The 20015-nt window shown below is 48.0% G+C and overlaps 1 protein-coding gene across 3 annotated transcripts in view; it reads right to left on the bottom strand.

Moving 5' to 3' along the window:
* OTULIN (OTU deubiquitinase with linear linkage specificity) overlaps nt 1-18696 on the bottom strand; it is a 57665-nt gene extending 38969 nt beyond the window's left edge. Inside the window, exon 1 of one of the 3 annotated variants that reach the window (XM_034761561.1) lies at nt 18364-18696. In XM_034761561.1, the coding sequence (XP_034617452.1) occupies nt 18364-18380 (17 nt within the window). In that variant the 5' untranslated portion in view covers nt 18381-18696. Of the gene's footprint in view, nt 1-7960; nt 8067-18363 lie in introns of those variants that run through there. The other 2 variants (XM_034761556.1, XM_034761557.1) reach the window with 2 other exon arrangements.
* Nucleotides 18697-20015: the final 1319 nt, after the last annotated feature.

Raw genomic sequence — 20015 nt, 5'->3', positions numbered from 1 at the left:
GCTTTCGTGGGTCAGAACCTCACTTCTTCAGATGCAAGAAGTCTTGCATCTGAAGAAGTGAGGTTCTTACCCACGAAAGCTTATGCTCCCAATACTTCTGTTAGTCTCAAAGGTGCCACAGGACCCTCTGTTGCTATTTATATTTCAATGCAATTAGAATTATCCAAGTCAACATCTTCTAAGATTTTAATTATTTTCTTAAGATGTAGTCTTTATTGCCATTCTATCACCAGCATTTTAACAGTAACACACATGTAGGAGTACAGGCTAAGCTGTTGACAGCTGTCCAAATGTAGTATTGAGTATCTCATTAAGCAGGGCTTTAAAATCTGCAGGAGGATGCAAGCTAGGTAATTCTTCTTACTTGTAAAGGAGAATAAAACACTTTAAAAAAAATTTTTTTTTACCAGTAATATACTGCTATATTGTCACTGATAGAATGTACTATATTGAGACCTGGTTCCCATGAAAGATTGTATCTGCAAATTTTTTGTTCGTTCTTTATTGAATTATCCCCACATGACACACAGGCCTGCACAAGGCACTGATTATGTTTAATCAACTGAGGTTCTTCCTTCACAAATTCTGAAAATGTAAGTCAATCTAATGCTGTGTTAGTGGTTGCATTGATTAGACTGCCATGCACTACTGTCGTGAACATGCCACATACACAATTAGGGTTGCCAACCCTCCACGACTGGCCTGGAGTCTTCCGGAATCGGCATCGATCTCCTGGTGACTACTGAAAGCAATCCAGGAGATTTTAATAGGATATTTTAAGAAAATGACATTATGTCATGTTGGGGGGAAAAATCTCCTAGAATAGCTTCAGTCAGAGTTGGCAACCCTATACACAACGTGTGCTGTAATCTTTTTCTCTTGCTAGTTATCTCATTAACTGGCACACCAAAGATCTGAACAATCGCCACGTGACAATTCGGTGTTTATTACTGGTCACAGATCACTATTAGAATAGATACTTAAGATAGCACTATTCTTGTACAAATTCACCATGTCTGCAATAACTGAATAATAAACCAAATCTACTATTTCATTTACCCTTAAAGTAAATGCAAAAAACACTCCTAAACAAACCATGCAGAACAAATAAAGGAAAGAATAAAATCGTTTAAAACTAAATGTATGGAAATGTAATTCCACATTTGGAGTTGTCATCTCATAGATAATTAAGCACAGTATTGTGGTGGAGAGAGAGAGAGAGACTCTGTATCCATTCATTTTGTTGAGCAACTTTCATGAAAGTTTGGATCCTGGTTCCTGGGAAGCCAGCCAGCTCTGCAACAGACTGAAATCTACTTTATTAGATAGAAAAGGAAACTTTTAAAGAGTATTTTATGATTTTGTTTTGTATTATAATCATTTGTTTCCATCACTCTCTGTTGTTCCTAGTGGAATCTCTATTCGTTCTTAAATAAACCTTCTTTCGTTTAATTACAAGTGCTGTGTAGTTTATATGAGCGGTGGTTTAAGGTAAAACTGGGGAACACTGCTCTTTTGCGTGCAGAGGATCTCTGGGATTTCTGAGAGTGGCCAATGTCAGGGAAAAATCAAATGCACAACTACAAAATGGGGAATAACTGGCTAGGTGGTAGCACTGCTGAAAAGGATCTCAGATTTACAGTGGATAACAAATTGAATATGAGTCAACAATGTGATCCAAGATGCGAAAAAAGTCTAATATTCTGAGGTGTATTAAAAGAATGCCACATGTAAGACGTGGGAGGTAACTGTCCTGCTCCATTCAGGACTGGTGAGGCCTTAGCTGGAGAATTGGGTCCAGTTCTGGGCACTACACTTTAGAAAACAGGGTCAAACTGGAGAGAGTCCAGAGGAAAGCAACAAAAATGATAAAAACTTTAGAAAAACCTGACCAAGGAGGAAAGATTTTAAAAAAATGTGTATGTTTATTCTTGAGAAAAGAAGACTGACAGGGGGACTTGATAACAGTCTCCATATATATTAAGGGATGCTGTAAAAACTATGAGGATCAATTATTCTCTGTGTCCACTGAAGGTAGGACAAGAAGCAACGGGCTTTATCTGCAGCAAGGGAGATTTAGGTTACATATTAGGAAAACTTTCTAATGATAAGGGTAATGAAGCTCCATAATAGACTTCCAAGGGAGGTTGTGGAATCCTCATCATTGGAGGTTTTTAAGAACAGGTTAGACAAACATCTGTCAGGGATGATCTAGGTTTATTTGGTTCTGCCTCAGCCCAGAGGATTGGGCTTGATGACCTCTGGAGGTCCCTTCCAGCCCTACGTTTTTTCTAGGCTTCCACCATTTACAGCTGAATGAGAGTCTGCCCCTGCTACTGGCGGATGATTTGGCCTTGGTAATAATATATGCCTTTGGCCTGGTCTACACTAGGCGTTTATGTCGAAGTTAGCGCCGTTACATCGAATTAACCCTGCACCCGTCCACACCGCGAAGGTATTTAGTTCGACATAGAGGTCTCTTTAATTCGACTTCTGTACTCCTCCCCGACGAGGGGAGTAGCGCTAAATTCGACATGGCCATGTCGAATTAGGCTAGGTGTGGATGGAAATCGACGCTAATAGCTCCAGGAGCTATCCCACAGTGCACCACTCTGTTGACGCTCTGGACAGCAGTAAGAGCTCGGATGTTCTGAACTGCCACACAGGAAAAGCCCCGGGAAAATTTGAATTTGAATTCCTTTTCCTGTCTGGCCAGTTTGAATCTCATTTCCTGTCTGGACATCGTGGCGAGCTCAGCAGCACTGGCAACGATGCAGAGCTCTCCAGCACTGATGGCAGTGCAATCTCAGAATAGAAAGAGGGCCCCAGCATGGACTGATCGGGAAGTCTTGGATCTCATCGCTGTGTGGGGCGATGAGTCCGTGCTTTCCGAGCTGCGATCCAAAAGACGGAATGCAAAGATCTATGAGAAGATCTCTAAAGACATGGCAGAGAGAGGATACAGCCGGGATGTAACGCAGTGCCGCGTGAAAATCAAGGAGCTGAGGCAAGGCTACCAGAAGACCAAAGAGGCAAACGGACGCTCCGGATCCCATCCCCAGACATCCCGTTTCTACGAGGCACTGCATTCCATCCTCGGTGCGGCCGCCACCACTACCCCACCACTGACTGTGGACTCTGAGGATGGGATAGTGTCCACGGCCGGATCCTCGGACATGTTAGCGGACGGGGAAGATGAGGAAGGAGATGAGGAGGACGAGGCAGTCGACAGCGCTCACAACGCTGATTTCCCCGACAGCCAGGATCTCTTCATCACCCTTACAGAGATCCCCTACCAACCCTCCCCAGCCGTTACCCCAGACACAGAATCTGGTGAAGGATCATCCAGTAAGTGTTGTAAACATCTAAACATTTATTTGTAACAGAACATGATTATTAACAATTTAAAAAATGGGTTTCTCATGATTAGTTTGATTAACTTAACGGTTCAGTCATGGGCAGTGCAACTATTTGAAAAAAATCTAGCAATGTCCGGTTTTGCATGATTGTCCTGCCCAAGCCGCTCTACTGTTTAGTCCCTGCTACTGCAGCTACAGTAAGATGCGGTCTATATGTCCGGGGATGGAGCAGAAATCCTCCTGGGACATCTCAAGGAAGCTCTCCTGCAGGTAATTTGAAATCCGCTGCATTAGGTTCTTGGGGAGAGTGGCCTTATTGGGTCCTCCGTAGTAGGACACGTTGCCGCGCCACGAGACTAGCAAGTACTCTGGAATCATTGCTTGGCACAGCATGGCGGCATACGGCCCTGGTCTTTGAAGGCTTTCCCGGAGCATTCTCTGTCTGTCGCTCTCAGAGATCCTCATGAGGGTGATGTCGCTCATGATGACCTGCTTTGAATGAGGTAGGGGAATGTTAGTGTTGGGACTGCTTTACCGTTCCTTTACAGAACTGTAACCGCTGGTTTGCAGCCACGCGGTGGAGGCGGGAGAGGGTCAGCCGAAAGGGATCGTTCCCGGGGACAGCCGCGAGGGTGTGGGACAGGAGCAGACTTCCTGCTTGCCGGATTGCTGGCAGCAGGGACCGACATTGATTTCAATGTGAAATGAGGCCATTGCTAATATTAAAGTTTTAAGCTGCCACGAATCTACGGCTTACCATGTCTGCGTGCAAGAGCAATTCCGTTGTCCTGACAGGGTTCTCAAAAGTGCTCTGCAAAACCCCAGACACTGAATGCGAAGGCCGAGAATTCGACCTTGTGCTGAGTGCGCATGTGATAGGTGCTGTGCATGGTCCTGTTCACAGAGAAAGACTATGTTCTTTGTTCACAACTACATTTATCTTTCTGAGGAATTCACTCCCTTTTTCCCATTCCCACAGCCCCATCTGCGACTGTCTCACAACCTAGCCTGTCATCACACTCCCAGAGGCTAGGGAGGATTAGGCATAAGAAGAAGAGGACACGGGAGGACATGTTCTCAGAGCTTATAGCCTGCTCCCGAGCCCAGGCAGCACAGCAGACCCAGTGGCGGGAGAACTTGTCCCAAATGCACCAAGCCAACATGGATCGGGAGGAGAGGTGGCGTCAGGAAGACCAGCAGGCGACTCAAACCCTGCTTGGACTACTGAGGGAGCAAACGGACACGCTCCGGCGCCTTGTGGATGTTCTGCAGGAACGGAGGCAGGAGGACAGAGCCCCGCTGCAGTCCATCTCTAACCGCCCTCCCCCGCCACCAAGTCCCATACTCCCTTCACCCAAAGTGCACAGAAGGAGAGGCGGCAGAGTCCCTGCTAACTCTCACTCCACCCCTGCAGAGAGCTCGAGCAGCAGAAGGCTCTCATTCCCCAAAGTTTGACAAGTTCTTTCCTTCCCGCCTGACACAAGCCCCCGTCCAAGTTTCACTTCCCAGTCCCATGTGTAGTTGATAATAAAAAATATGTTTCTGTTAACTACTGTTTCCATCATGTTCTTTTGGAGGAGGGGGGGGAAAGGGGGTTGGTAATTGGACAGGACAGTCACCTTTGGCAGGGTACATAGTAGGGGGCAGGCACAGCAGCAGGGCACATACATAGTGCAGTGATGCAGTGACTACTTACCCTGGTTAGTCTGGGAGGTTCTTTTCATGTTATGTGGTGGGGGGTGGGTTGCTCTGTGACTTTGTGTCAGGGGAGGGCAGTTAGAGATCTTAAGCGGCGGTCCTTAGGCAGGATCACAGAGCCACACAGCAGGGGATCTGTAACCGTCCCACCCCTGCCACAAACTCACATAGACCCCCCATACACACAGTCCGTATCAGGAGGGGTGACAGGCTCCGTTGAAAGAACCATCCCACCGCAGCGGAGCCTGTCAGTCCTTGAGTTTAGAAGCTGCATTCGCGCGACTACACTACACCCGCTCCGCACCACAGTCTGCGTCCCAGTTTTAAAAAATTCCCGCGAAAACAGTATTAAAGAAAACGGTGTGCTTTAACAAAGTAGAACTATTTTTATTTTGAAACGTGTGTTGGAAGTGGGGTGAAGGCTTCTCTGTACACAAAATTAGAAAGTCACAGGTTACCCTGCTCACTCAGGAACTTTGCTTTCAAAGCCTCCCGGATGCACAGCGCTTCCCGCTGGTCTCTTCTAATCGCCCGGCTGTCTGGCTGTGAGTAATCAGCAGCCAGGCTAATTTCCTCAACCTCCCACCCCGCCATAAAGGTCTCCCCCTTGCTCTCACAGAGATTGTGGAGCACACAGCAAGCTGCTATAACAATGGGGATATTGGTTTCGCTGAGATCACAGCGAGTCAGCAAGCTTCTCCATCTCCCCTTGAGACGTCCAAAAGCACACTCCACCACCATTCTGCACTTGCTCAGCCGGTAGTTGAAGAGTTCTTTTTCAGTGTCCAGGGCACCTGTATAGGGCTTCATGAGCCAGGGCATTAGCGGGTAGGCTGGGTCCCCGAGGATGACTATAGGCATCTCCACATCCCCAACAGTTATTTTGTGGTCCGGGAAGTAAATACCTTGCTGCAGCCGTCTAAACAGACCAGAGTTCCTGAAAACACGAGCGTCATGAACCTTGCCCGGCCATCCGACATTGATGTTGGTAAAACGTCCCCTGTGGTCCACCAGTGCTTGCAGCACCATGGAAAAGTAGCCCTTTCTGTTAATGTACTGGCTGGCCTGGTGGTCCGGTGCCAGGATAGGGATGTGAGTTCCATCTATGGCCCCACCGCAGTTTGGGAATCCCATCGCTGCGAAGCCATCTATGATCGCCTCCAAGTTTCCCAGGGTCACTACCTTTGGCAGCAGTACATCAACGATTGCCTTGGCTACTTGCATCACAACAACCCCCACGGTAGATTTGCCCACCCCAAACTGGCTCGCGACTGACCGGTAGCTGTCAGGCGTTGCAAGCTTCCAGAGGGCTATGGCCACTCGCTTCTGGACAGTCAGGGCTGGTCGCATCCGGGTGTCATTGCGCTTCAGGGCAGGGGACAGCAACTCACAAAGTTCAAGGAAAGTTCCCTTCCGCATGCGGAAGTTTCGCAGCCACTGTGATTCATCCCAGACCTGCAGCACTATGCGGTCCCACCACTCAGTGCTTGTTTCCCGTGCCCAGAATCGCCGTTTCACAGCATCAACATGACCCATTGCCACCGTGATGTCCTCGGCGCTGGGTCCCCTGCTTTCTGAGAGGTCTGTGCTACTCTCAGACTTCAGGTCATCACCGCGTTGACGTAGCCTCCTCGCCTGACTTTTCTGCATCTGCCTCAGGGCAACCTGTATGATAAGCTGCGAGGCGTTGAGAGCGGCCACAACTGCAGCGATGGTTGCAGTGGGCTCCATGCTCACAGTGCTGTGGCGTCCGCGCTGTCAATGACTTGAAAAGTGCGCGAAATGATTTCCCGCCGGCGCTTTCAGGGAGGGAGGGAGGGCGGGAGTGATGGACGGATGACGACAGTTACCCAAAAGCACCCTGGCCCCTTTTTTTTTTACCCAGAAGGCATTTGCGGCTCCACCCAGAATTCCAATGGGCGGCGGGGACTCCGGGAACTGTGGGATAGCTGCCCTCAGTGCACCGCTTCCAATGTCGACGCTTTCCCCGTTAGTGTGGACTCACAAAGTCGAATTACTGTCCTTAGTGTGGACACACACGTTCGACTTTGCAATATCGATTCCAAATATTCGATTTAAGTAAAATCGAACTACTCTCGTAGTGTAGACAAGGCCTTTGTTACCTCCTAACTGGACTACAGCAATGTAGCCTACTTTGGCATAAAACAGTAGCCCACAGGAAACTACAACTTATACTGTGTGCAAACTTCAAAGATATCTTCAAATCACTACATTGGCTAGCCAAAGAATATCCTATCCTGTTGAAGATTTCAGCACTTACCTTCAAAATGCTTAAGGATTTGGGTCTACAATACCTAAAAAATCATCTAAAACACCAGGAGGACCACCATTATAACCTTGCTCCTCTGGTGCAATGGAATTGTGTACTGGAAGAATAATTCATTATGCAGGAGACAGCTTTCTTGGAGGCTGATCCAAGACTGGAATGAATTCTGGCAGAATCTAAGAACTATTTTAAGCTTCACCATCTTCCATTCCAAGTGCAAGACACACTTGTTTGACTTTGCCGTCACTAATAAAAGTACATACCACAGCATACATTAAAAAAAGAAAATCCACACACAATTAGGAAGAGGAAGAGAGAAAGAAGAAATCAGTGATATGAGAACTGAAATAAATACTGTGGTAACATATTTTTGCCCAAGTGCTCGCAACTGTTGAGATCTTGGTTTTCTAGCTAACTGGTACACCTGTAGGGAAGCACGCTGCTTCATCTCGGAGATCTTGACTGTCTCAACTCAAGCTTTGTAAGGCACCCAGATAACCATGGTGATGAGTGCAATACAATTGAAATAATATTTCGATATCATATTTGATATTTATGCAAAATACAATCTTTCCACCTGAAAAAGGCTCAGATTTTTTAAATATTATATACATACAGTGCCACTGACATGCAGACATCTGATGGGTGAAAGGCAGCAGCCAGCACTAGACATTTATGTGGGGAGAGCTCAACTTTGGCCAATGACACACAGACAAGCCATTTCTCTTGTGAACATTTCCATGGAAGCCTGAATATCTATGCAGAATAGACAGAATGAATTGGATGTTAGTTGCAATGTCTCATTTGATTTTAGTAAAAGTTAAGGGAGAGGGATTGGCTCACAGACTCATCAAATGGCTTTAGCACCATTTTAAAGTTTAAGAAATTTATACATGCAATGCTACACAATGCAAAATTCAATAGAATACTGTGGCTAATTTTGTAGTTCTGATGCACTCTCATAAGCAAAATAAAACCACAGTAGCTTCAATGAGTCAGCATCCTGTACTTGTCAGTTTCTGCTCAGTGGACACACAGACCTAAGCTTTTATTTAAAATGACACCCAGCAAAGAAACTAGAAGTTCTGATTATTTAATTTTATCCTATTTAATCCATCTCACGGTTTGTCAGATTTTTTTTCTTCCTCATTAAACTGGCTCCTGTACACTACTTAAAAGTTGCTCTAAAGTCTTGTGGAGCACAGTTTGAAGCTCCAGGAATGACTAATTCTGCTTATGACTTCTGGGGAATGCCCTTGAGAGAAAATAGATGGGAAATACCCACCAACTGATACAAAGTGTGTAATACAAGATACATTATATGTTCTTGTGATTTATCCAAACTTTTTTTCCTTCTTATTTTTCAATTTGCTGATCTGTTTCCAGAAAGATTTGCCATCCACTTTTTGTGCCAAAGATATATAGTGCTTTCTACACACACTGACAATTTGCTATTTAATATTCTGCACTTCCTTGGTGGAAATTATGGATGGGCAATGGAATGTGAAAGAGTGAACATTTCTCACGTAGAATTTCTCACCGTGAAATAGTTTTAACAATTGCAATAATCTATTTTTTGGGGAAACAGGGGATGGATAACGTGAGGATTACTTGTTCTGTTCATTCCCTCTGGGGCACCTGTCATTGACTACTCTTGGAAGACAGTATACTGAGCTAGATGGACCTTTGGTCTGACCCAATATGCCCATTCTTATGTTCTTGTAGGAGGAATTTGATAATGCATTTCTAGGAACTCTAAGTAATCTGACTAACCCTTAGTTCTCCACCCTGCCTGCTTGGTATTAGCATCTAACCTAGCAGGATGTACATCTTCAGGATTTTACTTAACATGGTTTCTTGCAGACTGTGCCCATCAGTAGTTCACCAGATTTCTCTGACCCTCCATTTTTTACATCTCTCAGTGCAAGTGAAGTTACTGCTGCTACTCCTGCCATCAAAAAAGCCTTCCTTTGTCTCTCTCCTTCAGCAACTTGCAAGCATTTCAAACCTTAGCTACAAGTATCTGTTTTCCCTTGCAATACTATGCAAATTCTTTCCCCTGCTATTATTTATTATTCTAAAGTGGCATTATTTATGAAAATTCTATAAAGTGCTTTGTGATCAAATTTGTATGGAAGATGTTCTACCAATTATAAATGTGTAATTCTTTATTTTATATATGGTAGAGCTTACATAATTCCTTCCCTGAAGAGATGAAATTAGTCTTCTCTGCCCCTACGTAAACTTAAACCTCCCCAAAAAATCTCATTTTGGCTTCAAAGTCCAAATCAGGGGATGGCCACAGACTGTGTTTTCCCTGATTGGGTCCTGCTTATCATATCTATGGTCCCCAAACCATAGCTAGGGCAACCACAATGACCCAGTGTGTGTGCATGTTATTTTGCAGCTGGATTGAATATTTTGGCAAATTTGATAGCCATGTTTTTTGGGAGGCTCTGGCTTCCTTCAGGCTGATTGGCAGCTGCATGCTGAGAGATGAGTTACAGCCTGTGTTAGAGGAGTAGGTAGAGTAAATGTCTCTTTTTCCCTACTGCTTCTTCATATCTTATTCCCACAGAAGACCATACCTGGCCAGGATTCTCATGCTCTGAAGGAAGAGGGTAAGAACTCCGCTGAGACCAAGACTGCTAACTGTGATGGTAGTTTTTGGTGATAGGAATGCTGGTCTTCTAGAATTGTAACAATGCCAAACTTATTTTACACAAGGAACATCAAACAGCTGTCAATCTGGGCTGAACCTGCAGCAATCTAGAACTCAATAAAACTCCTTACCATCCATCCCTCTCTTATAAAGCTTTCAAAGGTATCAAAGATCAAATACAAGTCAAGTGTCGATTTAGCATTAGATGAGACCGAGTGTCAGTTCAAAACGGGAATAGCTATCAAGGTGGAGATTCAACCATCTATAAACGCCTAGATTAAGTACTATATAGGGAGAGACTTTTAAAAAACTGCTTAATAAAGTCAGAACATAAAATACAGAAACAATGTAATGCCAAATTCAAACCAAGTCTCTCATCTACAACATGATAAGGTTAATTTTCAATGGACCAAAGCTTAGCCTATCAAGATCATACAGGATGTCTTACAAACACTAAAAAAAGCAAACGACAAAGAGCATCACTAATAATGAAGCAAGCCAGTTGATATTTTCTGCTCTTCAACATGGATATCTTCACTTCATCCAAGATAATAGTCACAAGATAAGTTACACTGTTTTTTCAAGCCAATATGGAACACTAAAAGGAAATACAATGTCTGCAGCCATTGTGGATACAGGGCATAGAAAAACCTCTCCCTTCCAGTTGGCAAGTTAGTCAGTTCAGTTGCCACCATCTGTGTACATCTATTGCAAAAAAAAAAAAAAAAAAAAAAAAGGGTCAACCTTCTTCTGGAACAAATATTTTAAAAAAATCCACAGGATTTAAACATCCCTGCACCCAATGACATTCAGCGACCCACATGTTAGATTGTCCACTGGATCAGCATGCATCATGGGGGAAATAGGGAGAGACGGGACAGAGAAATCCAGAGACCCAGCTAAAAAGGAAATAAACCACATAGTCACTAGCCCTTGACATTACTACTGATTAAGGAAACATGCACTTGGGTCATCACTTTCTGTCCTGTCAAACTCAGACAGAACAAATCACACAGTATACCAAGCAGACAGTAAAATCAGGTTAGGCTTAGAAAACATACCGTTCATGTCCACCCATGTTAACCCTTGTTCTCATCAAGCAAACTGCTAATGGCATCTTGAGTTCAGGACCCAGATGGTCCATGAGGTCATCATCCCCATTGGTCCCAGACCCACAGTCACCACATCTCAGGCACGCGGCATTAAGGGAGGTAGCCACAAAGTGACTAGCAGGGGAAGGCTGTAAGGACTGGGACGATGATACTGGCTGCTGGGAAATCCCCACACCCCCAGCCAAAACACTGCCCTCAGCAGCACGCTCAGAATGTGCTAGGTTTGCTCATAGAACACTGTGCTCCCCAACTCCAGAGACTAAACTGACCACTTTGCAGCACCTTCAAAGCACAGGGTTCCCTCTGCTGTTAGTATTTTTATTCACTGTGCGACTTCATTCAGATGTCTCACAGATGTGCCCAGCAGGGCCGGCTCCAGGCACCAGTCTGGCAAGCATGTGCTTGGGGCGGCCGCTCCAGAGAGGGGCGGCACATCCAGGTATTCGGCAGCAATTCGGCGGACGGTCCCTCACTCCCGCTGGGAGCAAAGGACCTCCCGCCGAATTGCCGCTGCAGATCGTGATTGTGGCTTTTTTTTTTGGCTGCTTGGGGTGGCCAAAACCCTGGAGCCGGCCCTGGTGCCCAGAGCCTTTCATAGATGCCACCTCAGGACCAGGTGCATTCTTCCTAGTGGCTGCTTGGTTCTTCTCAGAAGGCTGCTTGATGAAACGTGTCAAGCTCCCACTTAGAAGCAAGCCATAGCCTCAGCAATAGACACAATATCATCACTCACCAAGTCTATACTTCAGGGAAGCTTCAAAAGATTTAGAGGCAGTATTCAATAACCTCTCTATGAAAGAACAGGACCTGCTGAGCTGCTGGGGCTTTATATATTAGAAGGGATTCTTCTAATGGGACTAGTGACCTAACCATATCTTGTAAAATCTCTGGTCAGCAGCTCAATTCCCTAAGAAAGGCAGCACATGAGAAATGGTGATGCTAACACCTGACACAGAGGGAGGCAGACAGGGCGGTGCAACCATTTAGGCAAACTAGGCGGCCGCCTAGGGCGCTTAGTGGTTGGGGGCGCCTAAAAGCCGATCCACGTGGTGCTTGGGCACCAGCAATATTCAGAGCCAGGGGCCCAGCTCCAGCAATACTTGGAGCCGTGAGTCCGCCCCGGCCCCACATGCAGCCCCCCCCCACGCCTTCCCTGAGTGTCCCCTGGCCCCGACTTGCTGCCCCCGCCCCGGCCTCCCCGCTCGCCTTTCACAGCCCCTGGAGTCTCTGTCTGGGAGCAGAGCCTGTCTGTCTTTGTCTCCTCCATGCTGCTTCCCTGCAACAACTGCTGCCAGGGCAGACCGAGGCCTTGGCTACACTTGCGAGTTGCAGCGCTGTAAAGCCGCCCCCAGCGCTGTAACTTACTCCCTGTCCACACTGGTGAGGCATTTGCAGCACTGTATCTCCGTGGTTGCAGCGCTGCATGTACTCCACCTCCCCGAGAGGAATAGCAAGTATTGCGCTGCCACCGCAGCGCTGCGGCGCCAGTGTGGCCGCCCAATGCGCTGTGAATGGCCTCCAGAAGTATTCGGCAGTATCCCACAATGCCTGTTCTAGCCACTCTGGTCATCAGTTCAAACTCTATTGCCCTGGGCTCAGGTAACCAACCATGTGACCCACCCTTTACATTCCCCGGGAATTTTAAAAATCCCCTTCCTGTTTGCTCAGCCCGGCACGGCGTGGAGTGCTATCAGCGAATCTTTCCAGGTGACCATGCCTCCATGCGCCAAGCGAGCCCCAGCATGGAGCAATGACGAGTTGCTGGACCTCATCAGTGTTTGGGGGGAGGAAGCTGTCCAGTCCCAGCTGCGCTCCAGCCGTAGAAATTACGATACCTTCGGGAAGGTATCAAAGCACATCATGGAAAGGGGCCATGACCGGGACGCCCTGCAGTGCAGGATTAAAGTGAAGGAGCTGCGGAGTGCCTACCGTAAAGCCCGCGACGCAAACAGCCGCTCGGGTGCTCCCCCCACGACCTGCCGATTCTACAAAAAGCTGGATGCGATACTTGGGGTTAACCCCACCTCCACTCCAAGCACCACCATGGACACTTCAGAGCCGGTGGGGAGGGGTGGAGGGAGGAGGAGGAGGAGGAGGAAAACGGGAGTGATGGTGGTGGGCCGGATGGAGACACCTTGGAATCCCTGGAGCCATGCAGCCAGGAGCTCTTCTCGAGCTAGGAGGAAGGTAGCCAGTCGCAGCGGCCAGTACTTGGTGGAGGACAAACAGAAGAGCAGGTTCCTGGTAAGCTTTTTTGTTTTTTTTTTCGGGAAGGAATTTTTTCGGTGTGGGCTCTTTGGGAGAGGAGGGTTAGGCATGCATGCCTAGATGCGGAATAGTGCATTGATGTGGTTTATTACATCGCGGTAATCGGCCTCGGTAATCTCCTCGAATGTCTCATCCAGAACGTGTGCAATGTGCTTGCGCAGGTTTATTGGGAGAGCCACCGTGGTCCTTGTCCCAGCCAGGCTAACGTGTCCGTGCCATTGTGCCACGAGGGGTGGGGGAACCATTGCTGCACACAGGCAAGCTGCATATGGGCCAGGGCGGAAGCCGCATTGCAGCAGAAGACCCTCCCTTGCTTCCCAGGTCACCCTCAACAGCGAGATATCGTCCAGGACGAACTCCTGTGGAAAATGTTGGGACAGTGTTCAGTGTAGGTGCCCCCTGAAGCTGTTGGCTCTCCCCAAGGCACACAAACCCAGAGGACAGTGCAGCCCTGAAACAATCAGTCCCCTTACTCACCATTTTGAGGCTCCCGTGGGATATGTGTGCTCTGTTTCGGACGGGAAAATTATGGTATTGTGTAGACCCTGTGTGTTTTCTACTCCTTAAGTGCGGGGGGAATCATTACTCTGTCTGGTATAAACAATGCTGCCTCTGTTAAATGTTGCATTTTGTCTATACAGCTGCATCAACCTTGAGACCTCAGCCGTCCCTCTTATTGCCTGCTCAGAGACTGCAAAGACTCAAGCAGAGACCGCGAAAAAGCAAAGAAGACATGCTCCAAGAAGTGATGCAGCAATCTATTAAAGAGAATGAGAAAGCACAGAACTGGAGGGAGAGAGAAAGCAGGATCTGCCAGGAAAATGCAGCGCACCAGCGGTAAAGCACAGAGCACCGGCAGCAAAGCATGGATCGGTTCATAAGCATCCTGGAGCGCCAAGCAGACGCTATCCAGGAGCTCGTAGCCATGCAGAAAGAGGAGCAGTACTGCAAATGCAAACGCCACCCCCCACCTACAGCCCTTGTCCCAAAACTCTTTCCGTTGTGCCCCATTGTCACCTCCAACCCACTTTCCCCAACTTCCGTGTTCTTCACACCACCTCCAACACCAGTATCTTCACCATCCAGCCCTGAAAACCACGACCCTTACCCTCTGCACTCAACCCCATCACCATGCAGTATAGCTATCCTGAAATGCAGCATTCACTGCACAGCACACCAGACAGGACATATGCGAATCTGTGATTGTACCGTTCCCCACTCCACCCCCTTGTTTCTTTTCAATAAATAATTTTTTTTCTTTTCAATAAATGGATTTTTTGGCTTTGAAAACATTCTTTATTATTGCATAAAGTAAAAGACTCCTTATTCCTGGAAATAAACAGGCACTGCAAGTCTGCTTAGCAAACACTGATTCCTAAAGATTGGAACTACTGCACTTCACTCCCGTGCAGGGCATCAGATATCACTGCTGGTTTTCAGCCTCAAATTGCTCCCTCAAGGCATCCCTAATCCTTGCAGCCCTGCGCTGGGCCCCTGTAATAGCCCTGCTCTCTGGCTGTGCAAATTCAGCCTCCAGGTGTTGAACCTCAGAGGTCCATGCCTGAGTGAACCTTCGCCCTTCCCTTCACAAATATTATGGAGGGCACAGCACGTGGATATAACTGCGGGGATGCTGTTTTCGGCCAAGTCCAGCTTCCCATACAGAGATCGCCAGCGGGCCTTTAAACAGCCAAAGGCACACTCCACAGTCATTCGGCACCACTCAGCCTGTAGTTGAACCATTCCTTGCTGCTGTCAAGGCTCCCTGTATAGGGTTTCATGAGACACGGCATTAACGGGTAAGCGGTTCTCCAAGGATCACAATGGGCATTTCGACTTCCCCTACCATGATCTTCCGTTCTGGAAAAAAAGTCCCGGCCTGCATCTTCCTGAACAGCCAAGTGTTCCGAAAGATGCGTGCGTCATGCACCTTTCCGGGCCAGCCTGTGTTAATGTCAATGAAATGCCCACGGTGATCCACAAGCGCCTGGAGAACCATAGAGAAATACCCCTTCCAATTAACGTACTTGGATCCTAGGTGGGGTGGTGCCAGAATAGGAATGTGCATCCCATCTATTGTCGCTCCACAGTTAGGGAACCCCATTTGTGCAAAGCCATCCACTATTTCCTGCACGTTACCCAGAGTCACGGTTCTTCTGAGTAGGATGCGATTAATGGCCTTGCAAACTTGCATCAACATGATTCCAACGGTCCACTTTCCCACTCCAAACTGGTTTGCGACCGACCGGTAGCTGTCTGGAGTTGCCAGCTTCCACATTGCAATAGCCACCCGCTTCTCCACTGGCAGGGCAGCTCTAAATCTCATATCCTTGCGCCGCAGGGTGGGGGCGAGCTCCTCACACAGTCCCATGAAAGTGGCTTTTCTCATCCGAAAGTTCTGCAGCCACTGCTCGTCATCTCAGACTTCCACGACGATGTGATCCCACCACTCGGTGCTTGTTTCCCAAGCCCAAAAGCGGCATTCCACGGTGCTGAGCATGTCCATGAATGCCACAAGCAATTTCGTGTTGTACGCGTTACGTGGCTCGATAGCATCATCAGACTCCTCACTCTCACTGTCACTTTGGATCTTAAGGAATAGTTTGACAACCAAACGTGACGTGCTGGCGAGACTCGTCAGCATACGCCTCAGCAGTTCGGGCTCCATTTCCCTCAGACAGATCGCGCTGCACAGAAACCATTGAAAGATGGCACCAAAGGTGGACGGAAACAAAGGGATTTCTGGGATGTGAAGCGATGCATCATGGGGCATTGGGACAGGATCCAGAATGCCCCGCACCTACGCCCCCTTCCCACAACCCACGGCGCCAGAATGGGAAGAGGTGCTCTGTGGGATAGCTGCCCATAATGCACCGCTCCCAATAGCGCTGCAATTGCCGTAAATGTGGCCACGACAGTGCGCTGGGCAGCTGTCAGTGTGAACAGACTGCAGCGCTTTCCCTACTCAGCTGAACGAAGTCAGGTTTAACTCACAGTGCTGTACATCTGCAAGTGTAGCCAAGGCCTCACTCTGAGCCTGCCCTTCCCCCTCAGACCCTTTCATTTTCCAATGGGACACTCCAGCAGCACAGGGGACCCCTCTGCCCGCAGTCACTGCTCCTGCCCCATGCTGGGCAAAGAGGCACTCTCATCCCTCATCCCCAGTGAGGCTACAGTCAGGGGCAACAGCAGGGGAGGAGGCACACGCAGCGCCCCACCATGGGGGAGGCGAGGGAGATTCCAGGACCCGAGAGGGACCCTAGGAGCACATGCAGTGACAGTGGGGAGGGTGAGTGTGCTGCTGGGGTGGGCGGGAAAGGGGGGCTCGTACCCCAGAGCTTGCTGCTGCTGGCAGGGAAAGAGCTGGGGGGAGTCTTCCTCTCTGGCCCCTATCCCAGAGCAGCCTGTCTGTACCCCAAACTCATCCCCAGCCCTGCCCCACCCCAGAGCCCACACCCCCAGTCAGAGCTTTCACCCCCTCACTGCACCCTCAACCCTCTGCCCAAGCCCTGAGCCCCTCCAGCACCCCAAACACCTTATCCCCAGTCCCAGACAGAGCCCTCTCCCCCCCACACTCTGACTCTCGCCCTGAGCCCCTCCCACACCCCAAAGCCCCCATTCCCAGCCCCAGACAGAGCCCTCACCCCTGCACCCCATCCCTCTGCACCCCTCCCATCCCAAAACTCCCTCTCAGAGCTGGGGTTAGCTGCCGCGGGGGGGGCTCCCTGGGTGGGGTTAGCTGCAGGGGGGGGGGGCTCCCTGGGCGGGGGGTGTGGCGGGAAACTGCTGTGGGGGTGGGGGCTCCCCGGGTGGGGGGCTGGGTTAGCTGCCGTGGGGGGGTGGGGTTAGCTGGGGGGGGCGCAAGGTGGAAGTTTCGCCTAGGGCGCGAAACTTCCTTGCACCGGCCCTGGAGGCAGAACAGGGACACAGAGGTGTCCATCACACAGCAACCAGATTAACAAGGCTCAGTGTGCTAACAGCTTTGCTCATGCAAGAGGCATACATTATATTCTTACAAGTGAGCTGCTTTCCCCTCGCCAGGGCACACTTCTTCACAAAAGCAAATTTTTGAAGGTGAGCTCTGCAAATCATCACCATAGATCAAGAACCTCATCATCTGTGAGAATGGGTGGTGTCTGCACCCCATGGCTGGGGAGTCAAAGGAGTGCCAGCAAGGCCGGCCTGCAAGGCCAAAACTACATCCACAACCAACACCAACCCTAAACAAAACAAAAAACCCCAAACCTTATATCAAATAAAGAGAAAGTAGCTCCACTCAGCTCCAGCCCCACTCCCAAACAGACCCACAATCACTTGCAGGAGAGAGAGAGAAACTAGAAATAGCCCAATAAAAAGCCATGATTAGCATTAATTGATACTAAAATGGAAGAAGAGCTCTCACAGGGAAATACAGACACCCCCACCCCCCAAAAAAGTTGCACAATTCTCTTCAATAATTACTTTTCATCTACTTTCCTTGATCTCTCTTTAAATCCATTTTTCCTTCAAAATACTGCAGATAAGAATCTTTAGTAAAATATTTCGTAGACATTATTGGCTCCTTATCCTGAGGTTGTAGTAAATTTTGAATTAAAAAAAAACAACACAACCTTGGCATCATAATAAATATTTGCTTGTTTAATCCCTCCCAAAATATCTTCGTTTGCGCAGAGAAGTGACTGCAGCTCTAAACACAGAGCCTCATTATTAGGCTATCCAATCTATTTCTTAATAGTTGAGATTAAAATTGTTTGCTTTTTAAAGGTATAAAACTATCCTTTATACTTAAATCAAACTGTCGCAGAGAGTTAGCTGCTAGGTGACTCCGGTTTATTTTTATCTCTGCTCCCATCCTGGGTAATATAGTCACATTTCTTTCTTATGTCTTCCTGATTTAAACCTGAATTCTCAGACAAAAACGATTGCAGATTTTGATCTCTCCCCTTATTGAGTATTAAAACAGAGGCAGTTTTGTACCTTATTTGGTTTTCCATCGGCCTTCCTTGCTGTGCAGGTTTGCAATTACCTCCATTTTTCAACCTAAATCACCATGTCATTTATAAACAGGAACATATATTTCTTCACGCTTTGTCTTGTCTGGGTGCTTAAATTCCTACTAGTTTGATGCAGTCGCTTTCACTTTCGCTTTTTCATCTCCTGCGACATACTTCAACGTCTGCCCATGTAATTATCTTTGCTATCACGTGGGGGTTTGTTGTTGTTGTGTACAATTCTCAACAGTACAATAAATTCGAAGAGTAACTAGGTTAAACCTTTGCTTATTACAGCCACACACAGCTCACATGCCCGCTGCTATCACATGCTGCAGTCACCCTGTTTCCCACTGACAAGGTACGCTCCAAGTGGATATGTAAATCTCCATCTAAAGGATGTAAGCAGAGTCAGGATGAGCTCTACCCTGACATCTGGTGGTGGATTATGGCGAGTGTGGAAAAGAACTCCAGGGGCTGATCTGGTTTGCATAGGCACACCCACTCGCCTGGCATGAAACAACAGCAACTCAAAGTGGTTACTTTGGCTGGTGTGGGATCCCCAGTTTCTCTGTTATTGGGGCAGGAAGAATAAAGTTTTGTTACCCTGATTCTGTAAATCAAGGCCAGTGGAACTGTTGTATGACAGAAGGACTGAGTGAGTCCTTCACAATTACCTAAGTAGCACTTGCTTGACAAGGGGCATGGGTTACAAAACCCAGTGAATGAAGAGAGGATGTGAACAGGTATTTATATCTGATGGTATGGGCCCTCTTTGAGGGTTTGAAACACCAATTGCACTACTTCCTCTCTTCTCTGTTGAGTGTCAGAGCTAATTTTGATTCCATTAGGAGTCTATTTACAGGCTGCTGAGCTGAATTCACTTTGGGCCAATGGTGCACTAGTACTAGGGCTCCCCTACTAAGAGCTGAAATCACAAAAGAGCTAAAGTTATTAAGAGCTGATATCACTGAGACTGTGTTAACTAGTGGGGGAGCCTAAAGCTACATTGCTAAGTGGCTGGCAGAGCCGCTAGCAGAGTGGAGCCTCACGGGACGGTTGGAGCTGAGTGACTCACAGGTCGGTGAGCAGGGTGGAGTGGCTGGAGAAGCAGTGAGCAGAGCGGAGCCTTGTGGGCAGTTTGTGGATGGTGGGAGCGGCTCACGGGACAACTGGTGGAGTGGAGTGGCTCGTGGAGAAGGCTGCGGTGGAACCCCACGGAGAGGCAGCCGGTTGGCCTCGGATCACGTAAGGTGCCCCTTAACACCCTGCGTGCCCCCCGGCTTGAACTCTGGGGCTGCACTGACCAGGGACAGAGACTTTGGGGGGTTGTTGGACTTTTGGGACTTTGGCGATCCTTGTGTTGCTGGACCCAAGAGACTTTGGGGTTGTTGGACTTTTGGGACTTTGGTGATTCTTGGGTTGCTGGTTTCAAGAACCAAAGGGAAAGGACACAGCCCAATTTGCTGGGGTGGGTTTTTTGCTCATGAAGCCTGTTTGTGGTGTTTTTCCAATTTAATGCTGATGTTGTTTACCTCATGTTATTAAACATTTTCTGTTACACTCAGACTCTGTGCTTGCGAGAGGGGAAGTATTGCCTCTTAGAGGCGCCCAGGGGGTGGTATGTAATTGTCCCAG

This window comes from Trachemys scripta, chromosome 2, assembly GCF_013100865.1.
Source record: "Trachemys scripta elegans isolate TJP31775 chromosome 2, CAS_Tse_1.0, whole genome shotgun sequence".
Classification (NCBI taxonomy): domain Eukaryota; kingdom Metazoa; phylum Chordata; order Testudines; family Emydidae; genus Trachemys; species Trachemys scripta.
Note: the sequence above shows the minus strand (reverse complement) of the source record. Positions and strands in the feature narration are given on the sequence as shown.